At 36.9% G+C, this 15,383-nt stretch overlaps 1 protein-coding gene across 4 annotated transcripts in view; it reads right to left on the reverse strand.

Annotated features, from left to right (window-relative positions):
- FBXL20 (F-box and leucine rich repeat protein 20) overlaps window positions 1-15,383 on the reverse strand; it is a 108,239-nt gene that overhangs the window by 41,512 nt on the left and 51,344 nt on the right. The window contains exon 3 of one of the 4 annotated variants that reach the window (XM_070483158.1): window positions 9,552-9,616. The exons of 2 other annotated variants lie outside the window; for them this stretch is intronic. In XM_070483158.1, coding sequence (XP_070339259.1) covers window positions 9,552-9,553 — 2 coding nt within the window. In that variant the 5' untranslated portion in view covers window positions 9,554-9,616. Of the gene's footprint in view, window positions 1-9,551; window positions 9,620-15,383 lie in introns of those variants that run through there. One more of the 4 variants, XM_070483159.1, reaches the window with a different exon arrangement.

The following is a 15,383-nucleotide window of genomic DNA, read 5'->3' on the forward strand; positions in this document are numbered from 1 at the left end:
TACCACCCTGACGGCTAGCCTTAATAGCATGAATCTCCCATTTTCTTCAATACTGATTACCAACTCTACTCCCAAATACATATATATATCCTCAATCTGGGTACCTCAATTCCTGAAACAGTAAATTTATCCAATGCAACAAACATTCTTGCATTGCTGAAATGCTGCGGCTTTTTCTTGTCATCCATTATATAGTACCTTTATGGAGTTCCATAATCTCAAGATCCTGTTTCTGCCAAATCATCACTAATCCCTGAACAATTTGTATAAATATAATACTATACATGGGGGGCAGAGGTGAGAAGCTTTATAGGTGACCATCCTAGTTAGAATTCAGTACCTTTCAACAGAAAGATTCTCTACAAAAGCAAGCACAATACATTGACATGAAACATCAGGCTGGAGGTCAAATGCAGACCTAGGAGACTCCCTGAAGCACACATGCCAACACATAATTCTATTCTTAAAATATTGACTGGGGTTCTAAATATCAAGATCTCAAAGAGTTAGCTTTTCGTCTGGATTTTGACATTATAGTACATTAAAAAGAGAGAGAGAAGACAAATAGATTCACTGTGCTCCTGTATTCAAGTAATAAGAGCTTGGTCTTTCCAGTCCTGATTTGGCTCCCTAGTAAGATGGATTTGATAAGCCTCAGTGCTTAAATCCCTCCTACTACTCCACAAGAGTCTGTCTAAATGTCTGCTATTATTTAGTAACTTTTGACTTCTCCTTATTTTATGTACTCAACAATACAGATAATTATCTTTAGAAACCCGAATATAAGACTTGGTGGGACAGGCTGCCAGGGTTAGCTAGAGAGATTCTTTTTGAGGGGAGAGCCCACAATGAGTATTTAGTCTTCCAAATATGGTAACATTAACTTAAATAAAAGCATCACTATACTTATAAATATGTATTTGTGGGACAAATCAAAGGGAAATGTTATCTCCACATGATAGGCAGAATATTAAACTACATTATACTCTGCACTTTCCTGCTTTTCATCATCTAGGCTAGGTACCTTAGACCGTGGTTAGAGTGCCCTTTTCTCCAACTTTAACCTTCTATAATTATCTCTGAGGATACTGATGGCAATAATCAGAATAGTTAAGATCAAAGAGCTAAGAAAACTGAGATGGCATGAAGGGTGTGCTATTGTCAAAGGATTCTGCTCGATTTCCTCAATAAAAGTCCTGGCCCACCTCTTATCAAGAGATGGTTAAAAAACTGGCCTCGCTTTAGGTTGCCCAGGTTTAAGCAAAGTAGGCCTCAACTTCCTCACTCTTGATAAGGAATATCAGGAAGCAAAAAGACCTTGGCAAGATTTCTGAGACATCATGTGGGAGAACACAGGGTCTTACTACTGTACAAAAAAAGAAAAAATCCCAGATCCTTAATACTAAATCCTTGGAGAAGAACATGGGGCTGGCTGTTAAAATCAATATTGAAAGAAGATTTTGGGATATGGTTACCCATAGTATGGTTCTGCAAAAAGGATTTATTCCCAACTTTCTTTGACTTCACAGTCTTTTTTTTAAAAGATTTCATTTTTCCTTCTTCTCCCCAAAGCCCCCCAGTCTATAGTTGTATATTGTAGTTGTGGTCCCTCTGTGACCTATGTGGGATGCTGCCTCAGCATGGCCTGATAAGTGGTGCTAGGTCCACGCCCAGGATTCGAACCGGTGAAACCCTGGGCCGCTGAAGGAGAGTGTGTGAACTTAACCACTCGGCCACGGGGCCAGCCCTTAGCTTCACAGTATTAATGACAAATATCCTAAACCTTCTTGAGCAATACCTCTTAATATAGTTCTTTTTTATTTAAAAAATTAAAAAGCATAGAGTGGTTCTGGAGAGGATATAACAAAATGGGTAACTTCATTTATATCATGGGGCTACCTATGGGCACAATTTTTTTTGGAGAATAATTTGGCAGCCCCTATTAAAATAAAAAGCATACATACTACGTCCTGTAGATGCAAAAGTATGAGTAAAGATGGTTATCAGAATGTTCATAGCAGCATCATATGAAATATCAAAAAGTTAGAAATGACCTTAATACACACCAATAAAAAATGCTTAAATAAATTATGGTACATTCATTCAAGGACTATTACATCGTTCTTAGCAGCTTTTAAAAAGAATGAGGTAGAGCTACAAGAACTGACCTACAAAGACGTCAATAATTATTAAATGCCACAAACAAAAACAAGTTGCAGAACAGTGTTTATGTTTTCATTTTTGAAAAACATACAATACGTATACATGAACACATGCATGTAAATATTGTACATATCATATATCTACATATATCTTACCTTTGTGGGGGGAGAACAGGCTTTTCTGGGGGGGGGGAGTATTGAGATAGCAGGGAAAAGGAAGTCATTTGTTTATTATTTTATATTTTTATTTTTTTAAATTTTTAATTTTTAAATTTTAGCGCTTTTTTCCCCCTAAAGATTGGCACCTGAGCTAACAACTGTTGCCAATCATCTTCCTTTTTTTTTTCTATTGCTTTTTCTCCCTAAATCCCCCAGTACACAGTTGTATATCTTAGTTGTGGATCCTTCTAGTTGTGGCATGTGGGATGCCGCCTCAACATGGCCTGATGAGCTGTGCCATGTCCGCACCCAGGAGCCGAACCGGCGAAACCCTGAGCGGCCGAAGCGGAGCGTGCAAACTTAACCACTCAGCCATGGGCCAGCCCCCATTATTTTATATTTTTAAAAAGTGCTGGGTTCACGAGTAATTTATATTTTATTTGTTAAAAAAAATTTTTTTTAAGGCACTAGCTAAAGATCTTTGGCTGCACGATGTGTTAAAGCCTGCTCCGAATTTAGAGTTCTAATACTTGTCTACTCTCTGGCAGAAACTATACATTTTCAAAATTGCAAGCTTCTTATTCCTCACAAGAGACCATCAGTTTGCAGGACTTGTTCATTAAAACTGTATGCTAGCGTCTTTATTACCAAATGACAGATGTAGGTTTACTAGGCCCCTGTTCTAAGTAAGAGGACTTTAGGTATGATTATGACATTACGGCTATCATCCATGATCTTGTGGAGAACTCTGCTAAAAGCAGTGTATCTTACCTGTAGCTATCATGGACTTATTTGAGCTTTGACTCTTTAGACAAGAACAAGTTATAGATTAAGTTATAAGAGCTCTCTATATACACTTGGTTATTAATGTGAACACAAAGATGATATCTTCCACATTCCCAAGTGAAACAGCTGGCAGACACAATCTCTGCAAGATCAGACAATCTTTAACCTCTTAAATTAGGGCTGTGCTTTGGCTCCTCCTTCCTTTCAACTTGAATCTCAATACAAAACTGCTCTTAAATAAAGCAGATGCACATGCCTGGCCATAAGGAATTGGAAAAATAAGTTCCCTATGTGTTTTTGAAATGATCTTTTTGACACAAATATGGAGAGGACATATCAGACAATTGGTCTTGTTATCCAGCTACTTAGAGTTAACTACTATTTTAACCAAGTTATATTCAGCAGAAATGATGCAAACCTAACCTATTCACATCTGGTAATCTCACGTAGCACACTAAAACATTTAGTTCCTTAGGTGTACAAGTGACTACTACTTTATTATTAGCTAGACTGAGCTGACTAGGAAGTTCTCTCTCTCTAAATGAGAGGCAGTATAGGAACGTTAATGAGGTTTTCTTTGACCATGTTGAGCAACTGGCAATAACACCTTCTATGAACATTTTCTAGGCACAAATCATCTTAGCTATGATCTGTGGTATAGAATTTTGAGGAATTCATTAACCATTTGTTTATATGCTGGAAATAACTTCAAATTAAGGAAATAAATTCAATGTGAAAGTAAGATAGTTCTTTTTTGGGGTAAAGTCATGGTTAGGCTTTTTACTTTTCATCAAAGGATGACAAATCTATTACCTGTTTACCTTGTTTGAAGTATAGGAATCAATCATCAACCCACAACTAAGAACATTTCTACTATGGGACCTCATAAGAAATCTAGTCCTTGCGTTACCCTAATGCTATGGAAAGTTCAACTAAGAGAAGTGATAGTTGTAGAAGACCATCTGAAGGACATTCATGATTCCTTTAAGTATGCTACATTCTGTCTGTGGTGGACACCAGTGACTGACTCTCCAACATCCATTTCATCCCTGATAATTAGTCTAAACCTGTCAGAGTGATTGGTTCAGGCCTAAGCCAATTTGGGCTAAGGAGATATAAGAAGACGCTTTATTGGAGTATCAATGCCAGCCCATCTCTGCCCTCAGAGTGAACAAAGACACATGCTGATCCAGTATTTGATAGCATCCATCCTGTGTCCAAAAGGAAAAGCAGCTTTAGGACCAAGCTGATGCTGTTTCTGGCAGAACATAGACGGAAAATACTAAAGACACTGAGGATCCCCTAAATCAATTAACCTTGGGTTGTAGGTAGCCTGATCTATCTCTGTATTTCCTTTTATATGAGATAACCTCCCTTACGGTTTAAGCCAATTTGAGTTGAAGTTTCAATCACTTGCAGCTGAAAGCAACCTTGGGTCAACAGGACTGTCAGAAGCATGCATTTTTAGATGATATTATTTTGTGTTTTTAATTTTTATTATTTTATTTTATTTTTTTTAAAGATTGGCACCTGAGCTAACAACTGTTGCCAATCTCTCTTTTTTTTAATTGCTTTTTCTCCCCAAATACCCCCAGTACATAGTTGTACACTTCAGCTGTGGGTCCCTCCAGCCGCCCCAACATGGCCTGATGAGCAGCGCCATGTCTGTGCCCAGGATCTGAACCAGCGGCCGAAGCAGAGAGTGCGAACCCAACCACTCGGCCACAGGGCTGGCCCCTATTTCGTTTTTAACTGTTATAAAGAGTACTACAAAATCTGACCATATGAAATCTGTAACTGAATTTGCTATGGAAGTTATTCACCAAATCTAAGTAGACTCTCATTTGAGAAATTTCTGTTAGAAACTAGTGCTAGGAAGAGCTCCATTTTTAGGGAGTAATATGTATATCTCTTCTCTTCTGTTAAGAATGATATTTCATTTATGCTACCAATAAGTTTAAAGCTAAATTTGAGACCCATCTATAGCAACTATGTAAGCTCTTAGAAGGGTGCATCTGTTTCCTTTCTGGCTTTGGTTTTCTACTTTTCTTTACATTTCTCATGGTCCTTATAATTTATTTGTATTTATTATATTTGCTCCTGATTTAAACCACCTCAAATGCTTTGGAGACAAATTAAATTAGTAAATAAAAATCAAATAGGTTCCAGGCTTACTGACATATTGATTTACATATACATCAGACTAAGACATACACAAAATATTGCTAACTCATAAGACTTCAACTACTTTAATACAGAATGTTCAAGCCAAGAGAGAATGTATAAGAGTACAATTATCTGGACATATGGCCAAACCTCAATATCTGCAACGCACAGGTCTTTCCTAAAGAGTTCCTACCACTCTAATCACCAGGTGATGACACCAAGTTCGTACCTGACTGAACCTAGATGGACACCTGACCCAAAGGCTGCCAATCTATGGGAGAGCCACTAGGCTATAAGACATTTTGTCCCCAAAGCTCTATATTTCAGTGTCTGAAAGACTTTGTGTTTCCTCCTGGTTTCCTTATTTCCCATGGGTACTGGTAAATCCAAAAGAGATAATATAATACAGTCTCTTAGTCTTTCATGGCTTTTGTTACTATATATATGTATATATATCACACTGCTAAGCTTTAGATCTGTATATATAGCTGCCTTTGACATCTCACTTGGATATCCACAACTACCAAAATTAAACTCATTTTCACTATTTCCCTCCCATTACCTCTGTTCCTCCTCTATTTTTCTTTATCTTAATGAGTGTTTCCACCATTCACTTAGTAGAAAGCAAAGAACTTGGGCATCATCTTTGACTCCTTCTCAATACCCCCATTAGCATCACATAAAATCAATCAGCAAATATACTGCTAATTCCAACTCTTAAGAATCTCTTCGGGGCCGGCCCCATGGCCAAACGGTTAAGTTCCTGCGCTCCAATTTGGCAGCCTGCGGTTCGCTGGTTTGGATCCTGAGTGTGGACCTACACACTGTTCATCAAGCCATGTTTGGCTGCATCCCACATAGAAGAACTAGAATGACTTACACCTAGGATAAACAACTGTGTACCGGGGTTTTGGGGAGGAAAGAAAAAAAGCGGAAGATTGGAAACAGATGTTAGCTCAGGACCAATCTTTCTCACCAAAAAGCACACCATTAAAAAAAAAATGTCTTGATTGAATCCATTTTCTCTCTAACCTACCACTACCATGGGGTTCATGCAATCATTTTCACCCAATAAAGATTATTCCACTAACCTTCTATTTGTTTTCCTTGCCTTCAGCAATGTTTTCTGTTGAATAAACAAATTAAACCCCCAAAGTATGAAAAGTGAAATACTTCCCTCTTCAATCTCAGTTCACCAGAGGGAATTACTAATAATTTAAATAATGGCTATGAAGAAATGCCTAAAGGGAGGGGAGGGGGTCACTCTCTTTAGACTAGACAGAGGAATACAAATCACTCATTTAAAAAGTTACAAATTAGTCTACCCTTCATGCTATCTTTGAGACCAATTGCACCTAAGGGAAGAGGGGCCAGCATCAAAGAAAAAGTCCACAAAACCTTTGATACAGGTGAGTCAGAAAGAGTGAGATAAGACTGAAGAATCAATGAACATGCCCACAACAGCATAAAAGGAAGCACAGGCTTTTTATCATATGGGCAGAATTTTTTTGTTTTAAATTATATATAAATAAAAATTTACTATGTAATTGTATATTTTATTACATTTATTACAAATTTATTATAAATTATACTTACTATAAATTAAAGATAAAATTCATATAAATTATATATATTTGAGAGAATTCACATATCATAAAATTTACCCTCCTAAAGTGTACAATTCAATGATTTTTAGTATATCCACAATGCTGTGCAACCATCATCATTATTTAATTTCAAAACATTTTCAACACCCTCAAAAGACACCCTGTACCCATTAGCAGTCACTCCCTATCCCCCCGTTGGCACAGCCCCTGGCAACCCAATCTCCATGGATTTGTCTGTTCTGGACAGTCCATATAAATGGAATAATATAGTATGTGCCTTTTTGTCTGGCTTCTGTCACTTAGCAGGTTTTGGGTTTTGGGTTTTTTTTTTCCTGCTTTCCCCTCCCAAAACCCCCCAGTACATAGCTGTATATTTTAGTTGTGGGTCCTTCTAGTTGTGGCATGCCACCTCAGCATGGCCTGACAAGCAGTGCCATGTCCACGCCCAGGGTCTGAACCAGCAAAACCCTGCACTGCTGAAGTGGAGCATGGGAACTTAACCACTCGGTCACGGGGCCAGCCCATGCAGGTTTTTAATCATACATTCACGCTGTAGTACCTATCTGTACTTCATTCCTTTTTATGACTGAATAATAGTCCATCGTATGGATATACCATATTTGTTTATCCATTCTTCAGTTGATGGACATTTGGGTTGTTCCCACTTTTTGGCTATTATGAATAATGCTGCTATGAACATTCATGTACAAGTTTTTGTGTCACTATATTTCAGCGTAGGAGTGGAAATGTTGAGTTATATGAGTAAGGAGAGTATCCATGAGGAGAATGGCCTAGCATGAGATAATGGACAACAAACTGGGTAAGGGGGCAGGCTGGCATGGGGTGTCGCAGGTTGAGGGGGCTGAGAAGGACATCCACGTTGGTGATTCAGCATGAAGAGCTGGAGCCTGAAAGAAGTAAGGGTGTTCACACACTGCAGTGACCTATCATGGGGTGTCAGAGGCTGAGCTGGTGAGGCGGTCATCCACATGGAGGAGAAACCCAGCATGGGTTTCAGAAGCCAAGCAAGACAGGAGGGTGTCCACACAAGCGGAAGGGGGTGTCCTGGTATGAGATGTCTGAACCTAATGAGGTGAAGAAGGAATCCTTGTGTGAGAGAGAGAGTATCAGCAGTGTGAGATTGGTTACAATCAGGAAGACTGAGTAAATAAAATAAATTAAGGATAACGCAAGTCAGGTTTCTCACTGTCACGGAAGAGAGTTACAAATCTGGAAAGGGAGAAAACCAGACTGAATGACATAGTATTGGATTGGAATTGGAGATATCAGTGGGAACACAGTTTTCAATATACATAGATACAGAAATAAATATAAACGTGAATGTGCGGGTGTGTGTACATAAACTCTTAGAATATATTTTTCTTTTGCAAGAAAGAAAAAATACTTTAATTAAAAATATTTAATAACTACTTGTAAAATTTTAAAAACTCAATTTTTGGAAGCATATCTGTATTTTCTTTCTTTTTTTTAAATCTGTATTTTTGTATCATATTTGCCTGCCTGTTTCCCTCCATTCCTTCCTTTCTGGAGACAATAACAAAAGCAGGACAGGTTAAGTAGTATGCTGAGCTCACAGCATTATTTGCCAATGTCTGACTCTAAATATTCCATATATAAATATTAGCAAAAGAGGCTATTTAATATAGTTCATTATTACCCAGATGGTAATAACAAAGCTCAGACTGCTTTCTGACAGTGCCCTGTTCAGTATGTCCAGTATGAATATTTCATGACAAAATGTGGCTAACAGCCATATATAGCATGAAGGACAACACAGACATAGTTGTAGGAGAATTGAATGAAAAATATTAATTTCATGATTTTATGATTATATTTGCTAAGTTCTTGATTGCCTATAAAACAATGCTGCCTCTAAAAAATATGCAGAATATAACTGAAAACTTAAAAAGAATTCTCTCAGGATGACTATTTTTGAAGGATTATAAACAGTTATTACATGTTAAGACGCTTAGAATAAATTTGCTCTAGAAAGATCTTGAAATAGAACAAAAATAAATTATCAGTTGGGAAATGCAGTTCTGAATTTTTTTCAGAGCTCAAAGTTTTCATCATCTTTAAATTTAGTCTAGCTAGCATTCCATAATTGTAGTGTGACTTTTCTTGATTTAGTGCACACTCAACATGCTGTATAAAACTGACAGCCTATAGTCATTCCCTGAATGCAGTATAACTGAAATTACTTGATTCAGTGTTTTAATGTGGTAGAAGAAAATCAGTTACCACACCCTTAAAAAAATCCAGACACAACTATTTAGACTCTCTTTAGGTTAGACAGAGGAATACAAATATAAAACAAAATATAAAAAACAACTAGCAGAATGCATTGGAGAGTGACCAAATGTAGGTAGATACTAAAGGAGAAGAGGGAACAAAAAGAGACTTTCCAGTTTTTTAATGGTTTTTATCCTACAAGCATGTTATACTTGGGGTCCTTAGAACTTGGACAGAAATTTGTGAAGAGGAAGCAGAGAACAGAGTTTGGAGCAACCACAGGCAATAGAAAGGGAGGGGAGAAAGGAGAGAGCCAGAGTGAGGGGGTACACATTCTGTCCAAATCTCTGACTGACCTCTGAATACTGCATGCACAGGGCAGATCCCAAGCAGCTAAGGGTAAAGAAACTGAACTTACATTTCAGGGGCCACCCACAACAGGGGAGACAAAGTTTGCAGGTTGGGTACAGCCAAGTTACCTATCTGCTAAAAACAAACAAATAAATATATTGAATAAGGATGGAGAGAAAAACCCAAAACTGAATACAAACAGAGAGGAAGAAATGAACTATATTTTAAATAACTAATGTGAAAAAAAAAGAACTAACCAAAGTTAACTTCCAAACTCAGTATTTTCTGTATATCATCAGGCAAAAGACAAAATACAAAAACCTCAAAACATACACGCACTCCTATTCACCCTGAACTCCTGGCAATTAAACTGAAAGAAAAGCTACTAGAAATCATCAACATTGTAAGCTTCTTCAAATAGAGTATGTTATGGATGAGTGCAGAAAAGAGTTAATGTAGCAAGCCTATCCTTAGAAAGGCCTGCCTGCAATGTTGGCCCTTGGATGACACCTGAGAACTTGGATTTTGGGAGGGTTTCCACTATTCCTTGATATTACAACATTTTACTTTTGTTGTCACAACTTGTTGCTAGAGGATTTAAGCACATCCTGTGTGACTCCACTGGGAAAAGACTCTTGGACGCTTACGCTTGGTTTCCTCCCTATTTCGCCACGTGCACCTTTTCCCTTTGCTAATTTTGCTTTGTATTCGTTCCCTGTGATAAAGCATAGCCATGAGTATGACTATATGCTGAGTCCTGTGTGTCTTCCCAGTAAACCACCAAACCCGAGGAGTAGTCTTGGGTACGCCCAACACAGTATGATCATCTATTTTAGACAAAAAATAACCCCAGCCAATTCACTCTTTCCATCAAAGTTCAGAATGTTCATCTCTCACTAACTCACATATAGATATTACATGATAATTATGACCCAACACCCCCACGAGATGAAAACATAATGAAAAAATTTCAGATTCTTATAAGTAATAATAATCCTCATTCTGAAACTGCACTTTGTTTTATAGCTAAAAGGACATGTGTGGGCTCAAGCAGTCTTTTTTTTTTTTTTTTTTTTTTTACAGTTATCAATATCATCCTCAGAAGGAATCTTTAAGAAACAAGTCACTTTGCAGTAGCTCTTGGAAAACACACACAAGTCTTTGTCTTATAAACACGGACCTTCATTTTTCAAAAGGTACTCCTAAATAAATGCATATGGTTCTGCTCTGAGAGCACTATCAATCCTACTAACTGAATTTCACATTATGCAAACAGTAGATTCCATCTTGATAGAGCATTAATAATGAACTTTGTTTCAAAAGGGAAGCAAGAGAATCAGTAAGTCTGTTTAAGTAAGTAAAACTTAAGAGGAAACAAGAACACTTGCTTAATTCATTGGTAACCTGGCTGTGGCCTTGCATTTACAAGGAAGTAGTATCATCCCAACAACACAATTTTTCTCCTGTTGGTTAATATATGCTGGATCTAATGATGTAATATGTAACTTAAAATCTAACCAAACATTGTATCATATTTATTAAACTGTATTTTTAAAATAGCTAATACACAGACATGGTATGAAATTCAAAACACACACAAACTGAGAAGACACAGAAAGGGAGAACAAGGAAGTAAGTAACAATATAACTCATAGAATAAAACAAGTATCCATGAGTCTATACTGCTATAAACAGCTGAACAAGTAAATGGAACAGAAGGGAAAGCTCTTCCTTACAGGAGAATTCTAATAAATAAATGTAGAAAGCATTATGGAAACAGAAAATCTTGACAAACATGACAGTGGTAACAGCTTCAGGTAATATTGATGGATGTTAAAATTAGCAGACAAAAATAAGATGAGTAACAGCACACTTACATAGTCTCAACATATCTCCCCACAGGATATTTATCAATTACAAAGAGAAAAATAATTTCACAGTGGAGAAACAAAGACACTATCTTAACTAAGTGATTAAAGTTAATATCATCAGTAATAAGCAAATTGACATCATGTGCCTCCTGTTGTGACACATGGAGGAGGGCACAAGACCATTTTTACAGTATACTTGCCAAAATGCATAACCTGAATTTAATCATGATGAAATATCAGACAAGACCCAATTGAAGGACATTCTATAACCGACTGATACGCTTCAAAAATACCAAGATTATGAAAGATATAGAAAGACTAAGGAACTGTCCTAGATTAAAGGAAACTAAGCAGCATGAGAACTTAATGTAACAACAAACCTGGTTTGGATCTTAGGCCAGAAAAACGATATTACTGGGATAACTAAGGAATTTGAGTAAGTTTTTTTACAGTTATCAATATCATCTAATCATGTAGATTAGTTAATAGTACCATATGAATGTTAATTTCCTGATTTTGATAACTGCATTCTTTACATAAAATATTAATACTTGGGGAAGGGTATTCTCCAATTCTTTGTATTATTTTTGTAATTTTTTGTGAGTATGACACTATTTCAAAATTAAGAGTTAAAAATAAGAACATCTTAAAAGAAAGATACAGAAAGTCATAATGAAAAGTAAGTTTTTCTTCTATTCTATCTTCCAATTACCCAATTTTCCCTTCCCAGGGGCATCTGCTGTTTCCAGTCATGACCTATATACTTTAAACAAAATTTAACCTTTTAATAAAATATCACATTCAATGAATTTCAATAAATTATAAACACCCCAGCTTGAATTTATTGATATTTACACTCATCAACTGTTACCTGTTCAGTGTAACGTCAAGATATCAAGAAAGCCTCTTTCCTACTTGGCTTTAATGGTTTAACAAAATCCACATTCTATATACTTAAATGCATCTACAAATAGTACGTTTTATGGTGTCAAATAATTTCCTTCCTTCCTAGGATATCAATTTCACTCTGTCTCCAATTTAGAAAGGGATATGTTCTCATCAGTAAGTAGAGAACTCAAGCTCATTTCCTCACAGAAATCAAGTCATATCACAATCCATAGCTGGTTGATACAGGCTCCCTGCTTAGTTTAGAAAGCAGCCAATTTAAACCATAATGTGCACAAGGGTCAGTTCCAATATAAAACATGTAAATTAGAACCAAATTATCATTCATGAAAATGCTGCTGTGGAAAAAAATATCTTCAGTGTTCCAACTTGAGAAGTTAGTCACATATCATCCTTCTTCAGTCTCCCCCTTTTTCCAACCCGTTAACTCATGGCTACTTTTTCCCATACCCTAGAGAAAGAGTTAGAGAAAGAGTCAGATACTCCTAACTTTTCTTCCCACTCACAAACCCTGGCATGGTAGTGTGCTAAGTGGCAAAGGTAGTGCTAGCACATAGTTATGTAACTCTTCACTGTAACCAATGCTGAAGAGTGAGGAGGACAGGCAGAATCAAGAGAGAAGATTCGTATATGGGTGTGTGTCTATATGGTAAATTGCAGTACTAGTCACATATATTCGCACACGCTGTCTCCTATATAATTCCCAACTCCACCAATGTTAGGCTTGGACATGTAATTTGCTTTAGGCAATGGAATGTAAGTGGACATGATGTATGCCACATCTGAGTAGAAGCTTTAAAATCATTTAGGTGATCTGGCTTGGTCTCTGTGCACCTCACTCTTAGCCTCAAATAGAGGCTACTCTTTTAGTCTTTCAGGAATGAGAAGCTAAGTGCAACAGACCCACTGTCAACCTCATGCCAAGGGGACCCACTGCCAACCTCATGTAGAGGTAAGCAGAAAAGCCACTGAGATTTAGGAGTTTGTGGTAGCAAAAGCTGGTTGATACAGGAATTCTTCTACATTCAGCTTCCCCTGCAGTACCATCTGTCTGGCAACTACTGATCTGACAGCTCATCAATATGTACTAGAATGAGGTCAGAGACAGTGACTAAATCCAAATCACAATGAGATATCACCTCACATGCGCTAGCATGGCTATCATCAAAAAGACAAGAAATAACAAGTGTTGGCAAGGATGTGGAGAAAAGAAAATCCTTGTGCACTGCTGGTGGGAATGTAAATTGGTGTAGCCACTAAGGAAAACAGTATGAAGGATCCTCAAAAAATTAAAAATAGAACTACTATATGATCCAGCAATTCCACTTCTGGGTATTTATCCAAAGGAAACAAATACACTAACTCTAAAAGACATCTGCACTCCTGTGTTCATTAGAGCATTATTTATAATAGGCAAGACATGGAAGCAACGTAAGTGTCCATCAATGAATGAATGGATAAAGAAAACGTGGAATACATATACAATGGAATATTATTTCAGCTATAAAAAAGAAAAAAACTTGCCATTTGCAACAACCTGGATGGACCTTGAGAGCATTATGCTACTTGAAATAAGTCAGACAGAGAAAGACAAATACTGTATGATTTCACTTATAAGTGGAATCTAAAAAACCACAACAAAAAAGTAAACTCATAGATACAGAAAACAGATTGGTAGTTGCCAGTGGCAGGGGTTGGGGGGTTGGGGTGAGGTGGGTGAAGGTAATCAAAAGGTACAAACTTCCAGCTATAAAATAAATAAGTCCTGGGATGTAATGTACAGCATAGTGACTACAGTTAATAGTATTGTACTGTATATATGAAAGTTGCTAAGAGAATAAATCTTAAAAGTTCTCATCACAAGAAAAAAATTTTATAACTATGTGTAGTGATGGATATTAACTAGACTTACTGTGGTGATCATTTCACAATACATACAAATATCAAATCACTGTTTTACACCTGAAACTAATATAGTGTTACATGTCAAAGAACGAAAAGAAAAAGAAACAGTGACTAAAGCTAGAAAGAACAGGGGTAGTCAATGCTGCAGTCTGAAGAATTACAGAAAATGTTATCTATGTTACCCTCATCTCTTGCCTAGATTTCTTTAATAGCCTTCTTACTGCTCTCCACTCCTATCCCTCAACCTGGTCAGCACATAGTACCAAGACTAATCCTTGAAAAATATAAACCAGATCATGTTACTCCCCTGCCACATCATTAGCGGTCTTACAGGCCATAGTAAGGAATTTGGGTTTCATGGCAAAAACAGAAAAACTCTAATTAAATACAAAAATGTAAACTATAACAATGCGTGGCCAGTTACCAAAGATTCAAATAATTTCTCTAAATCTTAGTGAGTTTTAAGGCAAATTCCTTTAGTACAAAATAATGTTTAATATCCAAAATAACGGCATTATAAAAAAATTAAAGTATGTATGGTAATAGGTTTATGGTAACAGTGAAGAACATAATCCATTTAAAAAATATTTCTCTTTAAGATGGTTAAAATTTTGCTGAAATTTGAGGGATACTCAAGATATTACTCAAGATATTCAGGATATATTCTCCAAGGGCTCTGGGTAGTCTAGGGTGTATTGCTATTATTTCAACTATAGTCAACCAGTATGTATGTATGCACTGCTTCCATGGAAAAATCCATTCCAAGTTCAATGCAGTTATTTTTCCTTAGTATCTCCAATGGGTAAGGTACTACACAAAGATTTACAGGATACAGTCCCTGCTTGCAAGGATCTTGCAACATAGTGGAGGACTCAGTCAAGCAAATACTTAGGAATTCCAGGAATACTCTTTACCAGCAGTAGGGCAGACATTTTCCATCGTGAAACAGGGATTGGGCTGGTTATGGGCTAGACTGCAGAAGCAGCTAAGAGCAAGAAGTAGATGTTCCTGAGCACAATAACTTATTGACTTCTAACAATTACAAAAGTGAAGGTACCTTTCTTTTTCAGTCATGATATTCTACATAAGTGAACAAAGAATGGCATGATTAAATGCCCAAATAATGAGCACTGAAAATAACTCCCCTGACACCTGCTTCTTCCTAGCTGATGCCTAAGTCAGATGTACGTAAATTGGGGGCTGTGTGTCTTATGTTA

This window comes from Equus asinus, chromosome 13, assembly GCF_041296235.1.
Source record: "Equus asinus isolate D_3611 breed Donkey chromosome 13, EquAss-T2T_v2, whole genome shotgun sequence".
Taxonomy (NCBI): domain Eukaryota; kingdom Metazoa; phylum Chordata; class Mammalia; order Perissodactyla; family Equidae; genus Equus; species Equus asinus.